Below are 25,823 nucleotides of genomic sequence, written 5' to 3'. Positions count from 1 at the left end.
TAATAGTAGTTTACAGGTTTTTTTTTTCCTGTGTGTGCATTTGTTTGTGTGTGTGTGTGTGTGTGTGTGCCGATCTCAGTCCGGGCCAAGAAACAGTAAGGCCCGGCAGGCTGGGAATGAGTGGAGAAGGGGGGTGTGACAGTTTTGTGTGAGAAGGGGAAATGGCATGGTGCTAGTGAAGCTAGTCATCCGTCTGCTGTGACACCCAGCATGCATGGGAGATGTCCCCAGGACTCGGCAAAGGCAGAGGAAGTGTGGTCTTACAGAAGAGTAGGAAGTGTCATTCTCTCTGTAAGTGTCAATGTCTCTGGTTGGTTGTCTTTCTGTTACACATGGCCACCATATTCCTGATTAAGATTTTCTGTCACATTCTAAATGTCCAGCCACTTTATTGTACAAACATTTATAACCTGCTGCACCCTGGACTACTCCCCAGGCCTATGAAATACATATCCATGAAATATGTCGTCAGCCGTGACACTAAGTCTTATGAATGAAAGGACTGAAGGGTCCAGTTTGCTGCTTATTCTTAGATGTTAGGAACTATCACCACTTTTGCCACACCAGTTTTTCTTGCTGTGGGGAAATATACATATTTTTGCTTATTATATGTCCATAATTCTGATTCCTGTCTCCCGAGGACCCAACCAATTCTTTTAAGTGTTCTATTTCATTGGATTAAGGAAAATATATTCCACAACAAATTAGCTCTTCATGACATACAAAGTTTATTATATCTCAATTCACATTTTCAGTAAATAGAACTTTTAATGGACTTTTATTTTTAATGATGGCAGCATTTTGAAGGGAGTATTCAATTGCTTGTGAATCCTTGTGAGGCAGTAAACACTACACAAACATGATCATTCTAACTATTGAAGAGTGAAGGATAGCTCACATTGAGAACACTTGTATAGATTAGTTTTTCAGATGAGAAACATAGGAAAGGAACAGAAGGATGAAGGTCCATGCTGGAAAAGCATTGAGGATGTTGCCCTGTGTATCTGAGGACACTGCTCATAGAAATAAAGGTTTTACACTAATTGAATGTGCTTTTTATAAGGGGGGGCATTTGTATTTGGTTTTTGTTCTTTCATATGTCCGTGGGCTTCCAAAACACACTATATATGTATCACTAACAGAACAAATAAGACAACAAAAGATTAGAAGAAAATAGTCTTAGGCTTTAGTACACAGAGTAACTCACATGGTCCGTAATAGGTCTTAAAATTAAGTACAACCTATTTTTTACCTTATAAGCACAACATGTTACACTGTGCCATTATTTACTTAACAAAAATGACTTTCACTTCCATAGAAGGGAAGTGGCAGCCAGGTGCTGATAATCACATGCACTTCATTAACCAATTATCAGATTGACCGCCTCTAGAAAAGCAGTAGTAGTTTGGAAAGATGATGTCGGCAATGATTTCAAAAAAGCAACTGTTGCTTCTCATCAATCTGGGAAGGGTTAAAACACCATTTCCAAGTCCTTCATTCTACAGAGAGATTATTCACAAGTGGAAAATGTTTAGGACAGCTATCAATCTTCCCAGGAGTGGATAACGCTGCAAATTGACCCCATGGTCTGAGCATGCAACCTCCAAAAAACCACAAGAGCTAAATCTCAGGGTCTACAGGCCTCAATTAGCATGTTAAATATTAATGTCCATGATAGTAAAAATCGAAATTAAATGAAGAATAATAGCTTATTTGGAAAAGTTGCCAGGATAAATTCTCTTTTCTCTGAAAAGAACATGGCAGCACAGGTTAGCTTTGCAAAATTTCATCTAAACAAACAAAGACTTGTGATGTTCTTTGGACAGATCAGAGCAGAGTGGTGATGTTTGGCTGTAATGCACAGTGTCATGACATATCAGCACAAACACAAACACCTCATTGCAGCTGTAAGCACAGTGGTGGGGGATGATGATTTGGGCTTGTTTTGTAGCCACGGGACCTTTGCATCTTGCAGTCATTGAGTTGACCATGAACTGCTCTGTGTATCAAAGTATTCTAGAGTCAGATGTGAAACCAAATCAACAACAGAATGACTGGATGAAAAAAGAAAAGAATCGTGGTTTTGCAATGACCCCGTCAAAGTCCAGACCTCGAACTGATTGAAATGCTGTGCCAGGAGAGAGAGCCGTGCATAGATTAATGCACATAAACTCCAATGAACTGAAGTAATGTAAAGAAGAGTGGGTCAAAGTTCTTTAAAATGTGAGAGGCCGATAAAGTCATACAGAAAATCATTACTTGACGTTACTACTTTTAAAGGTGCTTCTACAGGCTACTAAATCACGAAGTGTACTTTTAACACCACTAACTGCTAACGACAAGATTATTTACATTTACTTTATTTATTTACTTTTAGTTTCTCTTTTTATACTTTATGTGTGCTTTCTTCTTACCTTCATTGTATATATTTGGAAATCAATACGTGTTTATTTATGCACTTTACCATTGCAGTCATGGATATAGTATTTTTTTGCTGAGACAAAAGTCTTTAAAAACCATGAGAGACCAGTGTCAGGTACAAAACAAAATCTTAAAAATAGAAGTCCTGCCTTTAAAAAATACACCAGTACTGGTGGAAAAATGCAGTTGAGGAATTAAAATATTTAAATTTAAATATATCTGGTATATGCATATACACACACATATTATATATACACAAATATTTAAATAGTAATACTGAATACACTACAATCTATCAGAAGAGATACAAGTTGCACTTGTTCTTTCAGTAATGATCTGCTTGGTTCAAGATAAATAATTCTTCTTCTATGAATAATTTTAACTCATTTAATGTTTTTAGAAGAACAACCTATTACCTTCAGTATCACGTTTCTCGCAGGGCTGACCCAGTTGGGAGAGCGAGGGAGACAAAGAGAGACGGTGGGATTGAGAGGGGGGCCAAGGTTGCTGGGATTTTAATGGCTCCTGTCTGCCAAGTGTGGTCATGAGCCTCCAGTGCACAGACAAGTCCTAATCAAAAGTCTCATACCGTGTGAGTGACAGCATCAAAGTGCATCTGCACACTGAAGTGAATTCTCCCAACTTTCTGATTTCTTCACAATTAAAGTGTATACACGAATGGAAATGCACGCTGTGATGATTTCCTCCGCCTTATTTTTTTCAACCCTCTCTTTCTATTTCCTCTATCGCATCGTAAACAACTCAAGCGCTTCTCCCGTTTGCCTGCTATGTTTGTGTACATTATTTCCCAACCCTCAGGAGGCCCAGGGGAGGAGATGGAGAATTAAAAAGGGAGAGGAAGAGCTGAGGGGTGAAAATGCAGCAAAGACACGCAGAGAAAGGAGAGGAAGACGAAGAGAGGCAGTCAAAGCTAAGAGAATGTGAGAGGGCTGTATTTTCACACTATTACTGTTTGAAGAACATTTTAGCACCCTGAGAAACTACGCTACCTCCCAAAAAAAGATGTGCTACTGCATAAAAACATCTTTCTGGAAGACAACAGTGTGACCACAGCAACAACAGTTGACCAACAAACTATAAACAGAACTTGAATAATTTCCCATCTCAAAGACACGACACAGTAGCTTGTCTTTGTTCAGTCGTGTTCAAATTTTCCTCTGCTATTGCACAGTTTTCCATAAATATTTCAGGCAATACAAGTTCATCTAAAACATTTCTTTGAGTGGTAGGAAGCAAAAACTTCAACAGGATAAAATTTAGTTGTCAGGTTTATAGTTTCTATCTCTATTTCCCAACCTCCCATTAGTGGATTGGCTACTTAAGTGCTGCTTCCTATCAAGGGAACAACAAAACCGCACAAACTAGAATGATGAAAATGACTTTCCTGGCTTCTATTTTTCTCTATGGCAACCGTAACATGCCTGGAGTGTATTTCAAATGTAATTGAGTTTGGTTCGTTCACAAAGGCGTAATAGTGTGCTAGTGAAAATCTGCACATTATTTCACTTTTGGATATGCTGCCAAACTTTTTACCCAAGTATATTTGCCTCCTTCCAAAATCCACCTGGGACTCGTTGACACTGTCATGTGGCTGGTTTTGTTTCATACCTGTGTCCTTTAGACCTTTCAGTCCACCCTAATCTCTTCTTCCAAAGTGACTCTAAAGCTCTTCCGGTTGGCTTTGATGTCATTACATGAAAAGACCTCAGGTAGCAGTGGTTATGCTGGCACTTGCTCACAGCATCACACTTGACAGCAGCCTTTGGGAACACACCAAATTCAATTTCTTTTACTGCCAGCCTAATGACAATGACGACCTCACAGAGTAAATGCAAAGTTAAACTTTTATTTATTACAGACTCTTAGAGATTATCCCTGATGCTGTGACATCCTTTGTTTTTTCATCCACCCGTACTGAGAGTGCAGGTCAATAGGTTTGGCCACCCGGTTTCTGTGTATGTAAGCATTTTTGCCAGCATCTGGAGCGACTAAATGGATATTGGAAGCTGTTGCCGGAGCCGAAAGAATGTTGGACAATGGTTGAGATTGATGAGTGTTTGGGCGCTTTCCCTGTGACCCCACCGCATCTGGCAGGAACAAAGTCAGGCAGGTGTGACAGCCAGCATCCATCTACTAGTCAGCTGTAATAGGGAGGGGGCATTTGTACAGGGACACACACATACAAATACACACAAACTAATATGCACACTACAGGCTGTGTTTTCCACACAGTTTAGCAAGCAAGGATGCACACACTTATGTCTCTGTCTCTCTCACTCACGCACGCACACACGCATAAAAAAACAGAAAACAAACAAAAAGAAAGAACGGTAAATTGTGCACACATTTATTTAAGCACACATGCACACTCAGAGTGACTCACTGAGGGAAAAAAAGCCTTCCTGGCAAGCTTCACTGTGTGTCTTTCCAGGAAGGAGTCGTTTTGCAGTGCTGAGTTTCTTCAAATGTCTGCGAGCTCTCATGTCTTATTACGGGAGACAAATGGCATGTCGTACCAACAGCGCATCCCAACTGGTTAGCTCCGGACATGACAACCATCGCAACACATTTCACATCACTGTGTGCGCTCTTCTGTTGGTTAAACATCTGAAGCAGTCAGACAGAACACATGTTGGGATTCGACATGTAATCACTGAAATATATGCAGCTTATTTGCGGTTTCAGTTAATTAATAGACAATAGCATGTAGGATAGTATTGCAGAGGTCTTGAACCCAAGTTGCATTACATAAAATGTGACTGAAATGTACACCATTCAGTTATATTTTTTTTTTTCCTGGAAATAAGGAGGAATAGATCATATTTATTCTGAAGTTCACATAACAGTCATCAATTCTGATATTTTTTTAGTACAATGTACACATTCTTTTAATATATACATTTTTGTAATTATTAGAATGATAGGTTCAAAAGGTTATCCTAGTGATAGCAACTGAAATATAAGTCCCTTACAGCTTAAATGGCACTATTATTTAGCTGTATTAAAATTAGGAAATGTGGCTCCACACTGCTGTATTCTACACATTTTCCTAATAAGGAAAAGAGCCCCAGTTTGATCCTGGGAGGAGACACAAATCCCGTGAGTGTTGTGTCAGGAAGGGCATCTAGCGTAAAAATCTGCCAAATCACATATGTGGCGCTACCTGCTGTGACAACCCCTCGTGAACAAGGGAGCAGCTGAAAGTAGCTCATTAAGAGTAGGAAATCATTTTGAAATGTACACAAACATTCTCTAATCCTTTGCCTAAAGTCATATTATGCCACTGCAAGAGTTTGGGGTAGCACTCACTTATGGATCCTAGTCTATTATACATGTCATGATTTCCCTCAAAAAATGCTAGAAAAAAAAAGAGTATAGCGGTATAGTAAAATTAAAATTCCTGCCAGTGGTTCTGGTGAGCCAACAGAAATAAATTCAGAAATGACTTACAGATGCAGTCCACAGATAAGGTCCATTATGATTTTCTTTTTACAGAGCTTACTCCATGCAATAGAATGTAACATTCAGTTTCAGGCTAGCTGTCTTAGCACACAAAAGCAGAATCAGCTCCCCACCAGCACTAGCAGTAAAACTAGGCATCTGTGTAAAGAGGTTACTTTAATTTTGCTCATAAAACACAACATTATGTAAGCTTTTCTTAATATTGGAATCAAAGTAATATGACTTTCCAATTTTGTTATATTTTCATGATTCAATTAAGACCTGGAAAAAACTGACATAAACAATTTTGTAAAGCCTTATGGCAAACGCAAGAAAGTGTAAATAGAATACAATGAGAAAATAGGCAGAACTATGTGAGACAGTGCTACACTTAGTTAGTGAAACCCCTAACAACCACCTTGGATGCATCGGTTTGCACATGATGCAGTCACTCTTACAGGCATGACAGTGGGTGCAGTAAATGGAGTATCGAGACTCGTCTAGCATGGGGCCCTGATTTAGTGCGGCGCCACTTCGTTGATAGATATGATTACAGGTGTTCTACAAAATGTTTTTTCCATCTTTTTATTGAAGTTCTGAGACGTAACAATCAAACTATAATCCAGTTCCTCATCTTACCCAATTTAACAGACACAAAAACGCAGCAGGCATGAAACCACAACACACAGTTAATTTCATCCCAGAGGATCCACAGTGTCTGTGACTGGCTGGTGTGAGTTAGTATTCTGCTCACCTTATACCAAGTCTTTCACTGAAGGGGCATGTTTGGAAATCCAAAACTGTGCTCAGTATATAATCACTACTGTCTACCTCAGTTTTTAATTTACATATTAATTGCTAAATAATCGCAGTATTATTGGTTTGGTGGAGTGTTTACCATGCCACCATATGGCTAAAACCATTAAAAAAATTGCTGTGCAGATTTTTTTGTTTTGTCTTTTGAATATATCTAAAAAAATGGTCTACATATGAGGTAAAAACATAAATTTAAGCCATCGGAAACACAGTATATACTGATTATATGCTGGAAATAACTCAGTCAGCCCTGTGTGCTGTATAGGGAGAATGGTGACATTTAAGGAGGAAGGCCTGAATGCAGTCATGCTGGTTCCCTTTGCAGTAAAAGCATCTCTCAGCCGGGTGGTCGACGCCACTATTGTTAGAGTGCCTTACTGCGTCAAGCCCCAGGGTACTGGCTCCATTCACCCCCACCTCCTACTTACCCTCCACCACCATCACCGTCACAGCTCCCATCTCTCTGCTGGCATGGAAAATCCCCCATGAGCCTCTTCTCTGATGTAAATCACAGGTAGGGGAAATGTGAGCCTGGCTGATGCACCGGCACTGTGCCGTGAAATCTCTGTTGACATTACCGACGGGCGATTCCAGAAAAAGACACAGTGCGAGAGCAGGAGAGGAGGAAGAGAGTGATAAAGACGGGGAAGGAGCGAAGGAGAGAGAGATGTGAGGAGACGTGAGCATTTCAGAGAGTCACTTTTGACTTTCTTACTTTTTGACTCACTGTCTTGCCCACGTCTCCAAGATGATGGACTGAACTCAGTAGGCTGCGTGCTGTCAACCCCAATCTTGCATTGTGATTTGGCATCTTTAATGATTTTTACCTTACTCTTTATAAGCTGACAGAGAGAAACTGCCATTTTTTTGGCTCTTAAAAAAGCTTCTTTAATTCAACTGCATCTTACTGTTATAATACCCTTAAGGCCTAACCTGCTTTCTTACTTTTTGCTAGGCAACCTTTTAACAGACAAAGATTGATTCTTTTTTTTTTCCAGAGATGGTATCTTTGTTATATGATAGCAAGTAGTAGAAAGATGAGGATAACTTGGAAATGAAGTGAAGGCAACAAGGGAATCAGGGAAATGGGTTATGAGAGGCAATTTTCATGCCCACTCCCATCCTGTGTGCAGCGAAGGGAAGAGTAATTGACTTTTACTTTACTGTATAAAAATATTTAGTTGTACTTCAATGCAAGTGCAGCATTCTAGGAGAACCTTTGATATAATTTTTCTTTCTAGTTTGTGTTTTTGGCATGTTGCAACTAGAAGCAAAAGTTGCCCCCTTTTTAGCCAAAAGATTTTATTATGTAAGTGAAAGTCCTTAGGTGTTTGTTGTGGCAGATTAAGTTCGGGGATTTTGTCCCTGAGCGATGTGGCAATGCACTCGATGGTTGTTCGTGTTAGGTGAGTTAAGGCATAAAAAGAATGTCATTGCAATCAGCCCTGTAAGACAACAGAAATGACTCTGTCTCCTTTCTCTTGTCTACTTTTTCTCTGTTCCTTGTGCCTTTGTTCTTCTTTCTCTCCCTCCCTCCCCACTCTATGTCTTTGGGTCTGTGTTCCAGACAGAGTGTGAAACACGTATAGTGGCATCATGACACACAGAAGGAGTGCTTGTTCTTGTAGCAGCCGTCCACTCCAAGGTGATCTGACATCTTAAAGCAATGCTCTGTGCAATTGCACATTCACTCAGACAAGCGTGTTGACATTGCTGCCTAGCCAAAAGACCCCTCCTGTCCTCCCTTACCAATCTGAAGCTGGCTGCCAAGTGCTTCCGCGAAGAGGATGGCTTAATTGTTTCTGCCACAGCCATGCCTCTTCTTCATTTTTCTCTCTTTCCTTCCTAATCCCATGGACGGGAAAATGGAGCTGTTATTTGCATGTCTAATGATACTCGATATCACAGGCCTCTCAAAGGAGAAGGCACAGATGATTATTAATATAGCCAACGAAGCCCTCATTTATACTGCCTTTTGTTCTTAGGTCTGTGCAAATACTGCTTTCCAGTACCTGCAATTTTAAAGCCGTATCCCATAGAGAGATACGCTAGCTTTGAATACGGTAAAACTACAGCTGATAAGTGCAAAGCCTTTTTGTGACTCTATGAGTTTGGACTTTGTGGATCTCTTGGTAAATCTGGCATAGATTACTGATATGAAAAAAAAAGTTGCAGCTGCGATATTGATCCTGCTGGACATGAGATCGATGTTCCTATCCTTAGATGTTTTTTACACATGCATGATATAGTTTTTCTTTTTTGGCAACAGTTACTTGTAAAAGCTATTCTGACTTTATGGGAAGATTTTTGGCATTCAAAGAAGATTCGAGTAATTTCTTGCATTTATCATCATTAACAAATATTAAATCCATAGTCTGTGTCTGTTTTAAGAAAGAATAAAGATGAAATGAAATATAGCAGAATTTTGCTCCAAGTCAAAAAGGTGGTTAGCCAAGGCTGTCAGAACCCATTATTCAAAGTTACATAAAGAAAATGTATTGTATACGATACCTGCAGGAATATTCAACACCAGCAATGCATGCCTTTCCAGCAGTGGCAGCTGGCATTGAAACTGGCTAATTTGCAAGACTTCTCAGGTTGAGAACAATGACTTTGACAGCTCGAACAGGCACTGTGGAGCACATCTGCATTTTTCCACAGGAATAAGCCCAAAAGAATGGCTCCGACTCTGCGTGCCTTCCAATTATGGAAATCTGAGCATATCTACATATGCTATACATGAAACACATTTGAAACTATGTTTTCAAAATTAAAACTTTGATAATTGCACATTGCAGGTTTGTCCACTAATTTATCTAGCAATTTGTGGCTTTATTTATTTCTTTATTTATCAAATATTCATAATCACGCTCATACAATCCTTAATCTGAATATGACTTGCCACCGTTAGGAGAGGTAAGTTTGTTTTAGTGTTTTTGGTTAAAGGATTGTACGAAAATGTTGAGGTTTTTCTTTTTTACTGTTACATTTGAACTGTTTCTACAGGGTTAGAAACAATTCTATAGAAATCTTTTTGAATAGTTTACCACATAACATAATTCTATACGAAGGCTATATTTTCAGTTTATACAGATCGCTTTTTCCTGCTTTGCTTTCCAACAATTGAGCTCCAAGATCTCTTCCATAAAACTCACCAGCCGGCATGTGTTGTTTGTGACATTTAACAAGATCAGAGGATCGCAAGCTTGACAGATGAGTTTATGATACTTATCCACATCAGTACACATTTATTTGGTTGTTAAACGACGAGCAAAAATCAGAAAAAAAGAGAGTGAAAGAGAGAGGGTGGAAGGAAGAAAGAGAGAGGGAGGAAGGGGGAGTAAAATGTTAAAATATGAATTACAAACCCGAGCAGCACCATCTGGACCGAGAAAACACACATCATAGTGGAGAGCCGGCACATTGAATTAGACTTGCTACGGGATCCATCTGCACCTCGTGAAATCAATCTCATTCCTTGATTTGATTAGGTCGGCCACACAGAAGAAAGAGAAAACTGTTGTGGTCCTTGATTAAGCTTGTTTCGTTTAGCACCTCTCCACACCCACCCATTTTCGGCATGCTGTGTATACCGATAAGTTTGTGGCCCACAGGTAGGGTAATGGCAGCAGTTGAGGTTAATGTTAAAAAATCTCCCTCTATTTAACACTCGGCATGTGTGCCGTAGCCCTGTAGCTGAGCTCATTTACACTTTTTCACACACTGTCTCTTTATTGTTCACAATATTTCTTCCTCGTTTTTTGTTTGTTTGCTTTTTTGCAAATCACAGGTTTTTCTCACAAAGGCTTAAATCTGACTGCTGAGCTCTTCAGGGGCCACATGTGGAGCAGCCATGAATTGGACAAATGTGTTATATCAGCAGTCGTGTTGCTTTAATTTACCTTTGTTTTCTGGTTATATCAAGCACACACCAACCAACAAAGTGATTGTCCAGTTCTCTCTTGTTCTAACACCAGGATATAATGAACAGGCGGTAAAAATCTATACTGAAGATTACTTGCATACAACAGGTCTTTCTTGAACTGAGAGCCAATATTGCCGACAGCCTGAATGCATAATGCGCCATTGTTTTTATTTTCCTGTTTCCCATTCTCATTGCGGTGACACTGTACCCCGCTATGATTAAAATGCATCCTCCAATGTATCAACATTCACAAACAAAAGGCTTTTCATGGGTGGCTTAATCTAATTGTGTTGCCCTCTTTTACTAAAGGTAGCTGCTTTGACTTTGACTTATTCTCCAGAAGCAATAAAGTGCCAGTGGCAGTGAATGGAACACATGTGCCATTGCTCAAAGTGCATGGATAGACATGAAACACATTAGCCCTGATTGACCTTGGTACAGACTGCTCACAAATGCAGTACAAATTGTTGCCTTTTTTGTTTGTCTCATTAATTCATTGTTGTCTGGGAAAAAAAACGAAAGCAGAACGAAAGCAAAAGGTGATAGCTTGCTGACAATTCAGTTCTGTGCATGTGTGTGAAGGGGGTATAACACTGGGAGACTCTTTACTGATTGTAATTACTCTACCTTTTCTGTGTGGAGTTGGCTTCAATTACAGACCATCACCTTTCCCTGTATATGGGTCATGACACCATCTCTCTCTCATTGTCTCAATAAAGCAAGAGTGTCAGCAGTAATAATAAATGAAGAGGAAAATATGTGAGGCTCTCTTCTCTCTTTTTGGCCTCCGTGAATACTGTGATTGACCTCTGAAAAAAAGCAATATTGATTATTGTTATATGGCAACCAATGGCTACAAATCCCAAAGGAATCAGTTCCTTTGTGTGATGTGCAAGGGAGCAGCAGTAGATAACGGATCCTTTAAAACAGTTTATCTTGATTGGGGGTATGTAAAAAAATCTATATTTGCTCACCACAGAAGTAAAAATGACTGAGTCACATAGCATCTGAACGCATTTACTTAACGCCTTTAAATTTGGCCTCATTTGTGGTGTAAAGAATTGAAGAGCTGACAGCATTTCACGTTATGATATTTCTGAATTAAACTTTCTATTTCCAATGCCCCAGCATCACAGAGCTTCACTATATGATTTCCTCCAATAAAGTCTTTTGTGGTTCACACCAGAAGGGAACTTTTCTGTCCAATTTGATAAACCGCTACGTGCCATGAGACAGACTGGAGGGAAAATGTTTCCAAGAATAGCTAAGTGTATCATATATCATGCATCGCACCATCTGTTCCGTACATTCAAAATGTTATTGCAATATTTAGAATTACAGATTATTCATGTAGGTGTAATTAACAGAGTCAAAATCCAACAAATGGGAGGAAGCTACAATTAATTCCCGACATGTTTGAGTAGAATCTATCTGGAGTAACTATTTAGGCTACAGTTGCCTGAGGGTGTACAGATGGAACAAAAAAGCTCTAATTTTATCAGTGGCAATGAATTACCCTCTATTGATCCCTCATTGCAGTATGGGGCCCTCTCAAATTAATTCTTTGGATTTCTTCTGTGAGATGGCATTACACTGAACAGATGAGGAGAACTGGGCCATATTAACTGACTGAGCTGAATAGAAAAAGGTCAACATCTGGCTCTTACAAAAGGTGCTATGCGAACTAGTTCATGCAGTGCACGGCCTTGAGGGGTTCGTATACATTTTACATAACAACATGCCGTCGTCTCCATATTTAATGGTTAACATGGCATTTCTACTCCACATTATCGGCCGGTCAGACCTCGCATCCTCAGCTAAACAAACCCACATCGGGATTGTGCTAAACATGACATTTAGAGTCAACACAGTGATGCATTATACAGCACTTCTTCTTGCTGTCCTGCACTTTTGGCAGTGTGCTACATTAAATGTGTTCAGAATGCTTGTATTATGTAATAACAGTGGAAAGAATCTAAGTGCTTTTCCTGAGTTAGTGGGCAATTTGGGGTAGTAGTACTGTATTGGTACCTCTTTCTGATTCTTGGAGTTTCCACTCTTTGATATTTTAGAAAGGAATGTGTAGTTTTAAATAGCACAGTATTTGAACTGTTGCTATATATCTTATAGATGGATTACTTTTCAGCTTTTCAGCAAACTGTAGCTACATACATTTGTTTTTCAGCAGCGGCAAAACATGAATCTTCTGTTCAGATTGTTTGCAACTGTTTAATGGCTGTAAGGAATAAAATTATATATTTATAAATATTTTTTTTTAAACTACCCAGTATAATAAGACAAAATTGTGTGTTTGTCAGTAACAGAATGTAGTTAGTATTTGGTATCATATGATAATTTGTTAAATATCATTCATTCTTTTTTTGGCGGAAAAAATTATTTTACTTTTCCTGCTTTTGTGATCACTGTGATTCCATGTATAATATTAACTGCAGACCTGGAACATTTTTACATTTTTGTACATTTCCGTAAACAAAAGTAATGGATCTGACTTCTTCCACCACTGATAAAAAACCAACACAGTTGCAGATCGAATTCATCAACCTCTGACCCTTACTCCAACTGAAGTAGACTTTGCAGAAAGCAATCCGACGTACTGTGTGAAGTCTGTTCTTGCAGACGGTAGCTGACAAGCATCACAGTGACAGTATCTCCTCCCTTTCCCTCTTTGCGTCAGTCTTCCTCTCTCCCTCTACAGTCCTACTGGTACATACATAGGAGGAGAACATGTCCTATCTACCATTTGGCCTGACAACTAGGGAAATCATTAGTTCCTTCTGTAGGGCTACACTTAAGCATCAGGAGCCCAGGCCCATGGCGGGGGTGGGGGATATGTGGGAGTAGAATCTGTAGAATCTTCCTCATTAGGACACAGTGATTGTTCAAGTGATTGCCATAAAAGCTCATCTTCAGCAGGGACTGACATGTTTCCTCCTCCGCTGACAGGATAAGCAGTCCCATGCAGCCCCTGATTGGGAGTTGCGGTTGGCAAATGGAGGTGTGCAGTACTCTATGTTTATGTGTGTGTGTGTGTGTGTGTGTGTGTGTGTGTGTGTGTGTGTGTGTGTGTGTGTATACTGGCAGACATCAGAGCACACACGTATTGCCACAGGAAAATATCTTCTGTCACCCAAGTCTTTTTTTCTGAACTGGAGCTTCAAAACATATGGATGTCTGTCTTTTCAACAACCTGACCTACAGCGGCTAGAGCGAGAGATATAATAACTTCCAGAGCCTGGATGCACTTGCTGCACAAACAGACAACGTTATTTCTTCTTTGTGATAGATTTAGTTGACGTTCATGGAATAATGCAGTCGATGCTCACTTTAGTTATGAGAAGACTGGACATACACATGAGAGCAGTAGTATGTTTGCGTATTATTTGAGTTTTAGCAATGCGTTGACTCGATGCCAAGACAGATGCTAATATCGTCAATGCCATTCTTACTAAGCCAATACATTATCAACACAGACACGACAGACATTGTGGTGTAAGCTTTCCTCACCCTGTGCTCAGAATACTTGTTGTTTTCTGACACCAGTGTAGCACATAATCATCACAACTACAGTGTTGTTATCCATTATCTGTTAGTTTCCTGAATGCCACAGTCAATGTCACTGATTGTTGGTGCTGTTTTAGTTGCCCAGGCAACTCAGTTAATGACAGGGACCTGTGACAGACTTTTTTTTTTTTCACGTAATTGTACTCTTTGATGAGAATTTGTGCACTCTAGTGTGAAGGCTGTGTACGAAGTGGGTTCCCAGGGCATTTAGAGGAGACAGTTTTGAGGATTGTTGTTGGTTATAGCTAGCTCAACTCAACCCTTCGTGAATTTAAAGTCAAAAGTGGCAGCTTCTGGGAAAATGACTGAATGTGTGACTTTTCTTTTTCATATGAAACACAGCATGCCTTTCTATCAAGCTTTTATTCATCTTCTGAATTTTTGTTAGGTTTCTGTGACAAGGCAACATTGCTCTACCTTGAATCTATACAATGGTTTAATGTCATTTTTTAAAAAAAGAAGAGAAAAAAATGCTTATAGAAGCTAAGAGACAAAAGATTTAACCCCATCCTAGTTCAAAATGTGTTTTAATCAGTGGTACTCATCTTTAGTGGGCATTAATTTTTTTCTAAATGTTTTTTTTTTTTTTTTAGATTATTCAGCTTCAAAGCTGTCTTTGCTATCTTATGTTTGCTGGGTGGGAAACAGGGGTTAGGTGTTTGACGCAGTCTATTTAATTTAGCAACTTAATTTTAATATTTTTCATTATGTTTGGTTTCTTGGTTAATTAATGAGGAAAAACAATCTGACATGCCATGTCTCAAGCATCCATATGTACAAGGTGTTGTGGCGCATCCTGACCAGTACGTGAGAAACGCAGACAAGCACCAATATCCATACATATGATAAAATAACATTTAAAATCAGCTTTTATGATTTAACTGTATGTGAGAAAACCACAGCATCTTATTTTGTCACATGATAATACTGTAGGTCGTTTCCATGCGATGAGTTTATAGCATACAACCATGGATAAGCATTTCAGAGAGCAAGAATTAATCTCCACACTCCTCACATATTAAGCCAGTACTGGGACCATAATACAATACAAACTTGTTTATTTTTAAATAAAGATTTATTTATTTAAATATTTATTTATTTTTACTTAGGTTCTATTCACTTGTTTATTCAAACTATTTAAGTGTCATGAGGTTGTAGTAATTATAGCACTTCGCAGTGTGATTTTTATGGTGTGGTTTTTTTATTAAAATATTTTGATTGCTTTATAAGTTGCATGTTTTGTTGTTGTTTATTAGAGTAGATTTTTAGACACTTTTTATTGCATTTTTGTTTTTGAAAATGTTTAAAATTTCTTAAATACAACTTCACAAAATTATCTACACCTGTGCAAGTCCTCTGGGTTTAATAGGAGAACAGGCACAGCACAGATGTACATGGCAGTGTGACTCAGTGGAGCAACCTCCAGCTTGGAATAAACATGGGCCGTAATTTTATTTGAATTTTATTTGGGGCAAGCAGGCAACAGTGGGCTTGATTTTTAAGACTCTCAGACACTGAGATGGAGGCAGGGGAAGACAGGCATGAAAAGTGGTCCAGTCCTCAAGACAAAACTAGCAGACAAGCAGGATTCAGCTTGCCTCAAGGCCAAATTATGGTTCAGCGGTGGTAGCACATTTGAAGTCCCTAAGCAGTGTGTGAGCAGCTATTGCCAGCTTTCTATCTGGAGAGAGCAGGTAGTGGGGCAAATGGGGTATTATTAAAATATGTGGGGGAAGTGTCAAAAATATACAACCAGTCTTTGGGCTACTCTTCTTTAAACTGTTTTTGGTCCATCAGCCAGCCGCAGAGAAGAGTGGGATTATAGCAGACACAGTACTGAAGTGAAACAGAGTGTTAAAAACAATAAAACAGTGTCCACTGCAGCCCCTGCCTGTACTTTTATATAGAGCAAAGTGCAGTTGGATGACAGCACAGAAGCACGTTTGCGTTGGTTGAAAATGTCTCTCTGTAAGCTCTCTGTGGGCATTACATATGGAAACAGACACAATCACAGTACTATAAAATCGCAGTATTGCTCTGCAGCTGATCAAAAAGGTTTTCTTTTTCTCTTTTTTTTCTTTACATAAGTACAGAGTGAAGAAGTGGCGCATCACATTGAAACAAACCAGGATTAAATCCAGGATGCTTACCTAAAAATATTTATGATTAATGAATAAACCAAAACCAATATGCTGCTAAAATAGTCAGTTTGCCTCCCGTTGCGGGGAAGCACCAACATGCAGTCATATATGCTGAGCTGCAGGCTTTAGACTTCACATAAGTAGTCATGCATGGGATTTAAAAAAACAAAAAAAACAATGACAGACCATCATTAATTTGAGCTCATTTAAAGAGTTTCTCAGTGTGCAGGATGTTGCGAGGCATTTGTGTTAATGAGCTACATCATTCATGTGAAATGATGGCACAATTAGGAAAACAAAAGTGCAAGGTGTGACAATTTAAGCGAATGTGCTTTGTCAGTGTCTGCAAACAACACCTCGGAGACAGTATATGCATAAAAGCCAGGTTCTGAAAACATTGCAGGGGGTTTAGGGGTCTGTAGTCACCAACACATTTCTACCTTGCTATTCTATACCCTAAGCGTGCTCCCACAGGACCCTCTGTTGAAACGCCGTGGCAGGGAATGAAATTAAAGCTGCTGAATACAGATGTTTTGATGTATGACTGTGTACTTGGTCACGTGTGTGTGTGTGTGTGTGCGCATGTGTGTTTTTAAGAGACGCATAAGTTGACAAAAATACAAACTGAAAAGAAGAGTGCTGCCAGCCGTGTCCCAGCTATATTGTTGGATTTGTAAATGTTGCTTCTCCTCCCTTCTGACACTCACTCACTTTAGGATTCAAGAGGCTTATATGAAAGGTGACTTTCAAGTACAGGAAATGCTCTGTCTCTTTATAGGAGCAAAAATTAAATTCTTTGCTTCTTTTGAGTCAAAAGGCGGCTCTTTCTCTTTTTCCCTGACCTCTTTGTGTCCATACCATTGTATCCTGTGCCCTTTCAGTTGACCCTTTTAACTTGAAACAGCAGAATATTTTGCCTGCTCTTCTCAGCGCAGATATTTGAACAGCTTCATGCCGCATCGTCAAATTCATTAGTTATACTCAGCCCGTGCAATGAGTGGGATCCAACCACTCAGCCGGGCATGCAGTTCTAGTGAACTAATGAAACGGTAATTACAAAAATAATGAGAAATATGAACCATCGTCCAGTATCTTTGGGGCTAGTTTGAGAGAATGCATCATTGTGTGTAGAGTTTCCTGTTGAATTTTTAATGGATTTCTTATTTTTCCAGTGTAGTACGATGAACATTGAAAGGACATCTAACGTCTTTGTCCGGTAAATTTCATACTGTAGGGAGCAATATACCCCATAACACATGTTTGTGTGATGTATTTGTGATGTATAACGAGGAACAACCTAGACTAAGGTCCATTTCCTGTGCAACTTATAAAGTTATTGTCCCCAGCGGGCCTCATTTAGCAAAGTGTAGGCTATGCTGAGCCACGTTTAGTATCTAGTTTCCACAGAGTACAGCAGTGCAAACAGCGCATTATGGTCATACTGTATACTTAACTGCATTTATGTGGTGAGAACTTGTAGAATCTGCTGAGCATATCAGCTTGCATTCATTAAAAGCTCTTCACACCCGGCTCCCTAAGTTTGTCTTTACACTATGGGGAAAAAACTGAGAACTTTGTAACAAAATTGAACTTATCCTTTATTTTTCTTCTCTTTTTAATTGCAGCTTCACACAGACAAGGTGGACAATGACACAGCCAGATACAGCCTTGCAGGTGAGGGGGCAGGCACCATCTTTGCCATCAATGAGAAGACAGGTGACATCCACGCGATGAAGAGGTTGGACCGCGAGGAGAAGGCTGAATACACACTAACCGCCAAAGTCACTAATGGTATTACAGGCCAGCTTCTGGAGCCCATGACTGAGTTCATCATCAAAGTCCAGGACATAAATGACAATGCACCAAAGTTCACCGAAGGCCCGTATCATGCCGCTGTTGAAGAAATGTCTGCTGTTGGTAAGTCACAATACAGACAGAGCTCATTTCTGCTCCCTGCCTCACACAGCAGCCTAATCAGTCTGTGAGATTTCCGAGACGGCTGATCTCTAATGGGCTATTGCATAAAAATAATGAGTGAATAAGAACAAGAGGAAATGAGTATGCCTATTTACACGCTTGCCTGCTATGAGTATTTTTCCACAAATGAAAATACAAGAATGATAAATCAAATCAAATCACTAGGACTTCACCCACAGCTCAGTGCTGTGACTGAACATCGAGCGTCAATGTCGACACACACTTAGGGAAGGCTCTCAACAAACAGCTCACTTACAAAGAACTAACAATATGGAAACATGAGCCAGATATTAGATTGTAAAATTAAATAACTCACCACATGTGGCAAGCATGTGGTGAGTTCTTAAAATTTTCATACACAATCAAAATTCTGCACAAGCTGAAAGGCACCAGTGGTACATTTCGGACAGGCTACAGCAGCATATGTAGATATTGCCTTAGGGCATAAATCTGCTATTCTCCACTTTGTGTAGGTCAGGGGCCATTTTTGGGTTCGTTTTTTTTGTGGGGGGCGGGGGTATTGCACTTTCTGTCAGTTACTGTAAAATTATTATAGCACACTATAATAGATGTTTATCCAAGGATTTAAAAGTGCAGAATATAATACTGATTGATGTTGAAAGCAATGGCAAGGAGATTAAGAGGGTGAACCTCTGTGGACTGCATTATTTTGTGTCAAAAGCATTTACAATTAGTCTTTTTTTCCCATCTTTCACAACAGTAAAGCGTAACAGTCCTCAAAGTAGGAAAGGCTTGATATGGACGGCTGTTACTTCAAGATTTAAGCATTATAATAATATCATGGTTGAGAAATATGTTTGCATGTGCACCCATAAACTGTCAGTTAGCGCGACAATACTGACGGACGCCAATTGCAAGCTACTATTCCTCAAGCCCCCTCAAACTGGTACGCAAAACTTTTGCCCTTGCACTGTATGCTAATATATTCATATATTCTCCTTCTTATTTCATCCATGCATTTAAATGACCACTGCATGATGATAATGCAGCTCATCTAGGACAGACAGAAGCCTGTAAGTGGATTGTTACACTGTTTTGAGACCCTCACTACTAACCCCGGCGCAGCTGAGTCTTGTAGAAAAAAATGCTTCCATCAGTAGCAGGAAGGAGATCAGAGTGTGTCTTTATGCTGTGTTGACATTGCAGGAGTTCAGCAAGGATGCTGGGGTCCGTTGTTGGGTGGTATACACTTGTTATTGTGTTTCCTCAGTGAGCTTCCTCTTGTTACCTGTCACAAAGCTGACATAACTCGCCAGGACAGACGGTGTTAGGAGTGTAATGGAGTCTATTTGGTACATCCCATAGGATGCAGTCTTTGCATCGGTTCTCAGGGGGAAAGCTATATAAATATATATTTCTGTGCAGCTTCTCATGATAACTGTATCTGACTCTTATTAGCTGCTGCTGTGGAAGCAAAAAGGAACAAAACACAATGCAAAAGTATCCATGTAAACACAAAGTAACAGTGAACTGTTCTTGTCTGAACTCTGTTACTTGATCCCTGCTGCTCAGCTTTGGATCTCAAATGAAATGTACTGTAGCTCTCCAAGGGTTTTGTCAGTGGAGTGCGGTAACAACCATAGTGATAGGGTAGAGCGCAAAGTGGTAGTTGACAGCACTCTGTGATTTGCCAGTGGGAATAATGCATAAGAAATGGAAATCGGCATCTCTTTGTTGATTGTTGTTCCCTTTTGTCACTACTGATTAATTAAACATTCATGAAGGCTCAGTTGTTAGTTTGAAAGGCTTTTTCTTTTAGCAACTGGTTTCCTTCTTGTTAAGTTTTCATGTGCTGTGGTGTTATGGGGAGAATTAAGCTCTCTGGACAAACAAACAATAAGTCGTTCATCTCGCTCGCCTCATATTCATAAATCATCAGATTCTTTACAGTAAATTAGAATTTGCACAGGACTCGGTGGATTCCTGCGTTTTGAGTGGCGCATAACTAATAAAGTCCACAGGAAAGAGAGCAGAACAGAGATGAAGATGGTGAAGTCGTATGAGCAAATCTTCACAGTGACAAGAAACTGGGAAACATTAAAATGCAATATTGCACATGCTAAAAAACGTTGCATTACATTTGGTACTAAGCTGAGACAATGCTGAGTGTGCTGATGAATTTCTGCTTAGCGTGAACCCACCTGTGTCAAATAATCAAAATCTAATCCAGACCGTAACAGCCTGCTTCTCCTGACGATGTTATCCACTTACAGAGCTTGTCAGTTCCACTTCAGACTTCATCAATGTCTTCGCAGCTCCTTGCTTATCGGGAGTGTATCCACACAGTATCAGCGAGACCAGGGACAAATATCAACACCTACCTTTTATCTGTCAAGGACTATGGCTAGATAGAGAATCCTCGTACTGAATGTCACCATCCCCCATAGGAAACGGTCCCCACAGCCGCATGAGATATGTGACACGGGTCACCGAGGTCGCCATGTATCCTGTGTGCGCAGGAGCATAGAGGTTAATGGGAAATGAAGGAGAAATACCTTTTGTTCTTCCTTTAAAAAGGGCCAGTCGGATAAGACGTGTGGCTTTCTGTGACTTTTGTCTGACTTTCATTTTCCTGAATAGCTGAAAATGGAGGTGACTCACATTTTAATTGTTTAGTGAATTGTCTCTGTAGGTACAGTGGAACAATAAGATGAAGGGGAAAGCAAAGGTTTTAACTTCACTAAATCTGCCAAATCTGTCAGAACACATTTGAAACCATTAGCATAAGCTGCTAGAACTTCTGTGAGTGCATTACATTGAATTGTTTTCTAGGGGTAAAATGCTTCTACAAAATTTCTTCAAAACTGTGTTAACTGATTTTTTATTTTTTATTTTTCTGGGCTGCTCAAACCCTTTATGAATAATTCCACTTCATTTCCCATTACTGTGGCTCATGCTAGCTATGAACTCTCCACCTAAAATTGATAGATTTATGATTAAGCACAATAAAAAGTGAATATCTGAGCAAATCACGTACAGCTTTCTGAAAATTAGATTTTTCCTAAACTCATGGTAAAGTTGGCAGATCACAAAAATGGGCCACTTTCAAAACTCAATTTGCTTTCGGTATCATCTTTTCTTTTGTTTTGTTCGTTCCTCTGCGTTCTGGTTTGAATGGGATCGGTTGTCAACAATAAAACGACTGCACCTGAAAACCCCCCTCCCTCAAATTTCACCTCTACCTACTGTGAACATTGTCTTATGTGGTGTCCCCTGAAAACTTTATTGTAATTCAGTTGTCTTGCGCATGACTTGTAGTCTTCCTATATTTTTGCATTTTTATTTACTTCGACATATGTGCCATATGTTACAAAATTGTTGTTTATTTCTTGATATTGTATCTTGTTGCTTGTAATTCCTTTAGGGACTATTGCTTTAACATTGTGAGCAATCTCAGTTCATCACTATGAGAAACCATACCCAGAATACTCATGCTAATAAATTATTTTATAGATTTAAAAAATGTTAATAATTGCCGTTTTAATAATGGATACTAAATATAATCTGGATAATTCAGTTTTTTATGTTTTTATAATATCCTCTAATCCTCAGACAAATAGGGTGCAAATTATTATCCATTCATTTGATCCAATGAACAATATACGTAGGTATACTACCTCAGTTTCTTCATTACATTGTAACTTTGTTAGTGTCACTTGAGGGAGTTAGCTGCTTATTTTTGCAAGCCGGTCCATGATTAGAATTTTAATTCTTTCACATGGATTGCAAAGAGCTCACAAGATTAACAGATTTTGTTCTCTTGTTAATGGGGTCTTCAACTTTAAGGCCAGTACAAGCTGACAAATTCCCTTGTATGTCTGTCGACCATATGCTGGAATTATGAGGCTCTGCCACCCGTCTGCAGCTAACAAGGGGGTTGTGATGTAGTTGGAAATTACAAAATCTGCTTGAAGTGACACAACAGGTAATTAGGAGGAGGTTGCTAGACCCTCCTTCCTGTGCTAAGGGGGGTGCAAATGACAATAATTGCCACATTGCGAAACAAACTTGCTGAAAGTTGTTTTGCCGGTTGGAACTCATGTGAGAGTTGCCCCAGGAGTGTTGGGCTGTGAGTTCGCTTCATTATCAGGGCGATTAATAAACGGGCACGTAGACAGATGGCCCATCTCCTCTTTGCATGGGCCATGCTCTGTGAAACCTCAGCAAAATGAATACCTGTATGAGAGCACAGATCCCTGCCAAATGTGTCAAGATCTGCTAAATTGGAGTGTAGACATAAAATTGAAGTGACATTAATAGATTACCTGGAGTTGATTTGCATTTTCAGAGTTATTATGGGTGCGGATAAAAGGACTAACAGGCACAGCCATCTATGTAGGACCTAATGATGTTTCTGATTACGCTCTCATCACCATCGGCAGCTGGGAAAATAAGTAAAGGCTTGTCATCTCAGATTTGGACGATAAATGAGCAGACTTGATCAAGGGGAGACGTATGGAAATGAGCAGTATGCAGACCTTTATCAGAGCTGATCGTCTCATGCTTCCAACATACAGGAGTACACTGTGATCACAGCTGATTTAATATGCTTGCAGTTTTCAAAGTGATCCACAGATACATAACCTCAACGAAGCGTAACGATATTAAATACTGCTGTATATTTTGTCATAGCTTGTGCCTTTCTGTGTGTTCGAGCATATCTATCTATCTATCTATCTATCTATCTATCTATCTATCTATCTATCTATCTATCTATCTATCTATCTATCTATCTATCTATCTATTCTTTCGTCTCATGAATTTTTCTGCACATTGCAGTTGGTCAGATCAATACAGGGACAGCTGAGATATTTTCAGACCATTTCATGCTTCACTTGGGCCAGATGTTCTGTAAAAATCCTCTTTCTCGATATACCAAAAATATCATTGTTCTGTGCTGATCTTGCAGTAAATCTTGAACATATCTTGCTCTTGGAAAGTATGGCCCTGAATGCATTAAAAACAGCTTAACTTGAATAAACCCTAACAGTATTTCAGGGTCACAGCAACCCACATAAGCAAAAGAAGCCCATTTATAGTGCATCTTTTATCTGGCATTTCTCAGTTGAGCTTTGAGCTGAGAGCTGAGAAAGAGGGTGTCTGGTGTTTGTGTCTCTCTTCTCTGATCCTAGGCTCTGGTCTGCAGCTTGGCAGATGGGCTGAGTGGCAGGGGGCCCCTGGCCCTTTAACATAGTGGGCAGCTGGGCCAGAGCTAGGCCAGGGCCGGGCTGGGGCACATCTGACGAGCAGGCTCCTGGGCTGGACAGGGATGCGGCAGACCGGGACCATGATGATGGTGGTGGGTGGCTCACAGGCTGAACTGGGGTGAGAAGGGGTCAGAGCAGTGAACCTGGCCAAGGCTCTGACTCTCTCAGGCCTGTCTAACTGCCAGGAAGCGTCCATGCCAGCCTGCCCTTTTTGTGGCCATGCTAAATGGGAATAGGACAGGCCTCTGAGGCAGAAAGGATTTAACTGACATGGAGGAGTTTGTCTGTAAATAACCTGCTACGACTATTTATCTCACCTCATTTGGCACTAGCATTCTGCATATCTGAGTGTATTTACATGCTTGATTTGGTTACTTGTGATACCAGTTAATTGCCCAGTCACTTCTTTTTTCCTTTTACTGCTACATTCTTTTTACATTCGCTTGTATGTTATTAACTTAGATTTCTTTGTTTCAGACTAAGCTGCAAATCACATGGTATTCGAGAGTTAAAATAAAAAAAACATATAGCTGTTCAATATTACCTACAAATGTGTATTACTAATTCATCAAATATTGTTTATTATCCAATGCACCTCTGAATTATGCATGTAACATCATCAGTCATTGGTCCAGATACAGTAATATGAGCCTTTTAAAGCCCCCTGGGGTATGTTCTCTTTTTGAGAATGCACAAAGGCATCCACGCACATACACAAATACTAAACTGTGTGTTTCACACGCACATACATCTCTAACATGCATCTCTGTTAGCATGAAACCACAGTGCAGATGTAAAGATGGTGTTGTTCAGGTGTAATTTGTCCCTTCTCCCCTGTGTAGCCTACAGAGATGCACTCTATTTGCAACCCTCCGCACATATTTTTCCTCCTGTTCTGTACCTCTGCCACCCTCGCACTCTCTCCCTTTTGCTCACCATTGCTTTCCTTTGCTAAGCTAATGCTCTCCTTCACTCTTCCCTCGAGGGAGAACAAAAAGTAGCTGGCTTCTAGGTAATGAAGCCCTTCAATGTGATCTGCATAAGATTGCCTCCCTTGCTGGACTGGCTGCCTTGCCCCAATGAATAGCAAGAGGCTCTCAATGAGAATAAGGACAAAAAGCTGCCTTCTCTTTAGCCACAGCATCATTCCTCAAACAAAGTCTGACTTCTTTTTTTTTCTTTTTCCTATGGAGTAGAAAGAGAAGAAAAATGAAAGGCAAGGAGGATAAATAACCAACAAAGTTCATGAAAGGGAAGGTAAATGAGAGAGAGAGTGCATGTTTATTTATGTGTGAGAGCATGTGCAGTGGCTCTTGTGTGCATCTTTTTGTAATGATGGGGAGACGGATGTGAATAACTGAGGCTGTCATGAGTGTCACCGTCTGTGTTGTCGCACTGAGTGGATGTGATTAAATGAATTTCATGCAACAGGGTCAACAGTAGTACAATGGGACATGAGAAAATCAAAGGTTAAATTTTAAATTTGTTTGTCTGAATGCTCTTTTTTAAAATATTTATAAGGCTGCGGTAAAGTTTAATCACATACAACTAACCTGTCGCATTTCCAGGTTTCTTGCTTTTCAATTATCGGTAAGTATTAGTCATGAAAGTTTTGTTGCTTTGAAATTGGATGATTTGTGGTTGTCATACTATCACACACTGCTGTTCATTATTTCAAGGTCAGCTAATTATTCTGAGAACAGAAACAAGGACGCAGCATCCTCAATTCAGCATCAGTGCAGAGTAGGAGAGGGGCTGATTCAGTTCAGTGTGTCATCTAAAGATAGTGTAATGCCTTCCAATAGCCACTGGTGGGCATGCAGACTAACTGTGAATATTGCATTGTACAGATTAATGCAATAAAATTTACACAAACTGATGCACCAGTAACTAAGGGTCAAAAATATTAGTTAATTATTCAATGAGAAGAAAATGAATCAGTAACTAATCTGGTAGTCGTAGTTTTTATTATTGTTTAAGCCATTCCTTATTCTACGAACACATTTTTAATCGATTAATGGATTTTTTAGGAGAATAAACAGATGATGAATCAGTGATGAAATTGCTAGCTGCAGTAGTAACTCTAACCATCGCTGTCCTTTACTTGGATGGTTAAGCCTTTGTCATGCATCAGCTTTGAATTGGCATGCTTCTGATGCCAGCATTAGAGACGGCTTATGCACAATGAAAGACTCATTTAATACTGTGAATGAAACACTTATTGAGATGGGTACTTCTCATTATAAAAGGCTACTACAGCCATGTAGTTGG

General features: G+C 39.7%; 1 protein-coding gene across 2 annotated transcripts in view; it reads left to right on the top strand.

The window, feature by feature from the left end:
• Positions 1-25,823, top strand: part of cdh8 (cadherin 8) — a 90,942-nt gene that overhangs the window by 18,817 nt on the left and 46,302 nt on the right. For both annotated transcript variants that reach the window (XM_005726313.1, XM_005726312.1), the window contains exon 3: positions 17,973-18,264. In XM_005726313.1, the coding sequence (XP_005726370.1) occupies positions 17,973-18,264 (292 nt within the window). The remainder of the gene's footprint in view (positions 1-17,972; positions 18,265-25,823) is intronic.

This window comes from Pundamilia nyererei, unplaced genomic scaffold, assembly GCF_000239375.1.
Source record: "Pundamilia nyererei isolate P.nyererei 1_Seehausen unplaced genomic scaffold, PunNye1.0 scaffold00019, whole genome shotgun sequence".
In the NCBI taxonomy this organism is placed as follows: domain Eukaryota; kingdom Metazoa; phylum Chordata; class Actinopteri; order Cichliformes; family Cichlidae; genus Pundamilia; species Pundamilia nyererei.
Note: the sequence above shows the minus strand (reverse complement) of the source record. Positions and strands in the feature narration are given on the sequence as shown.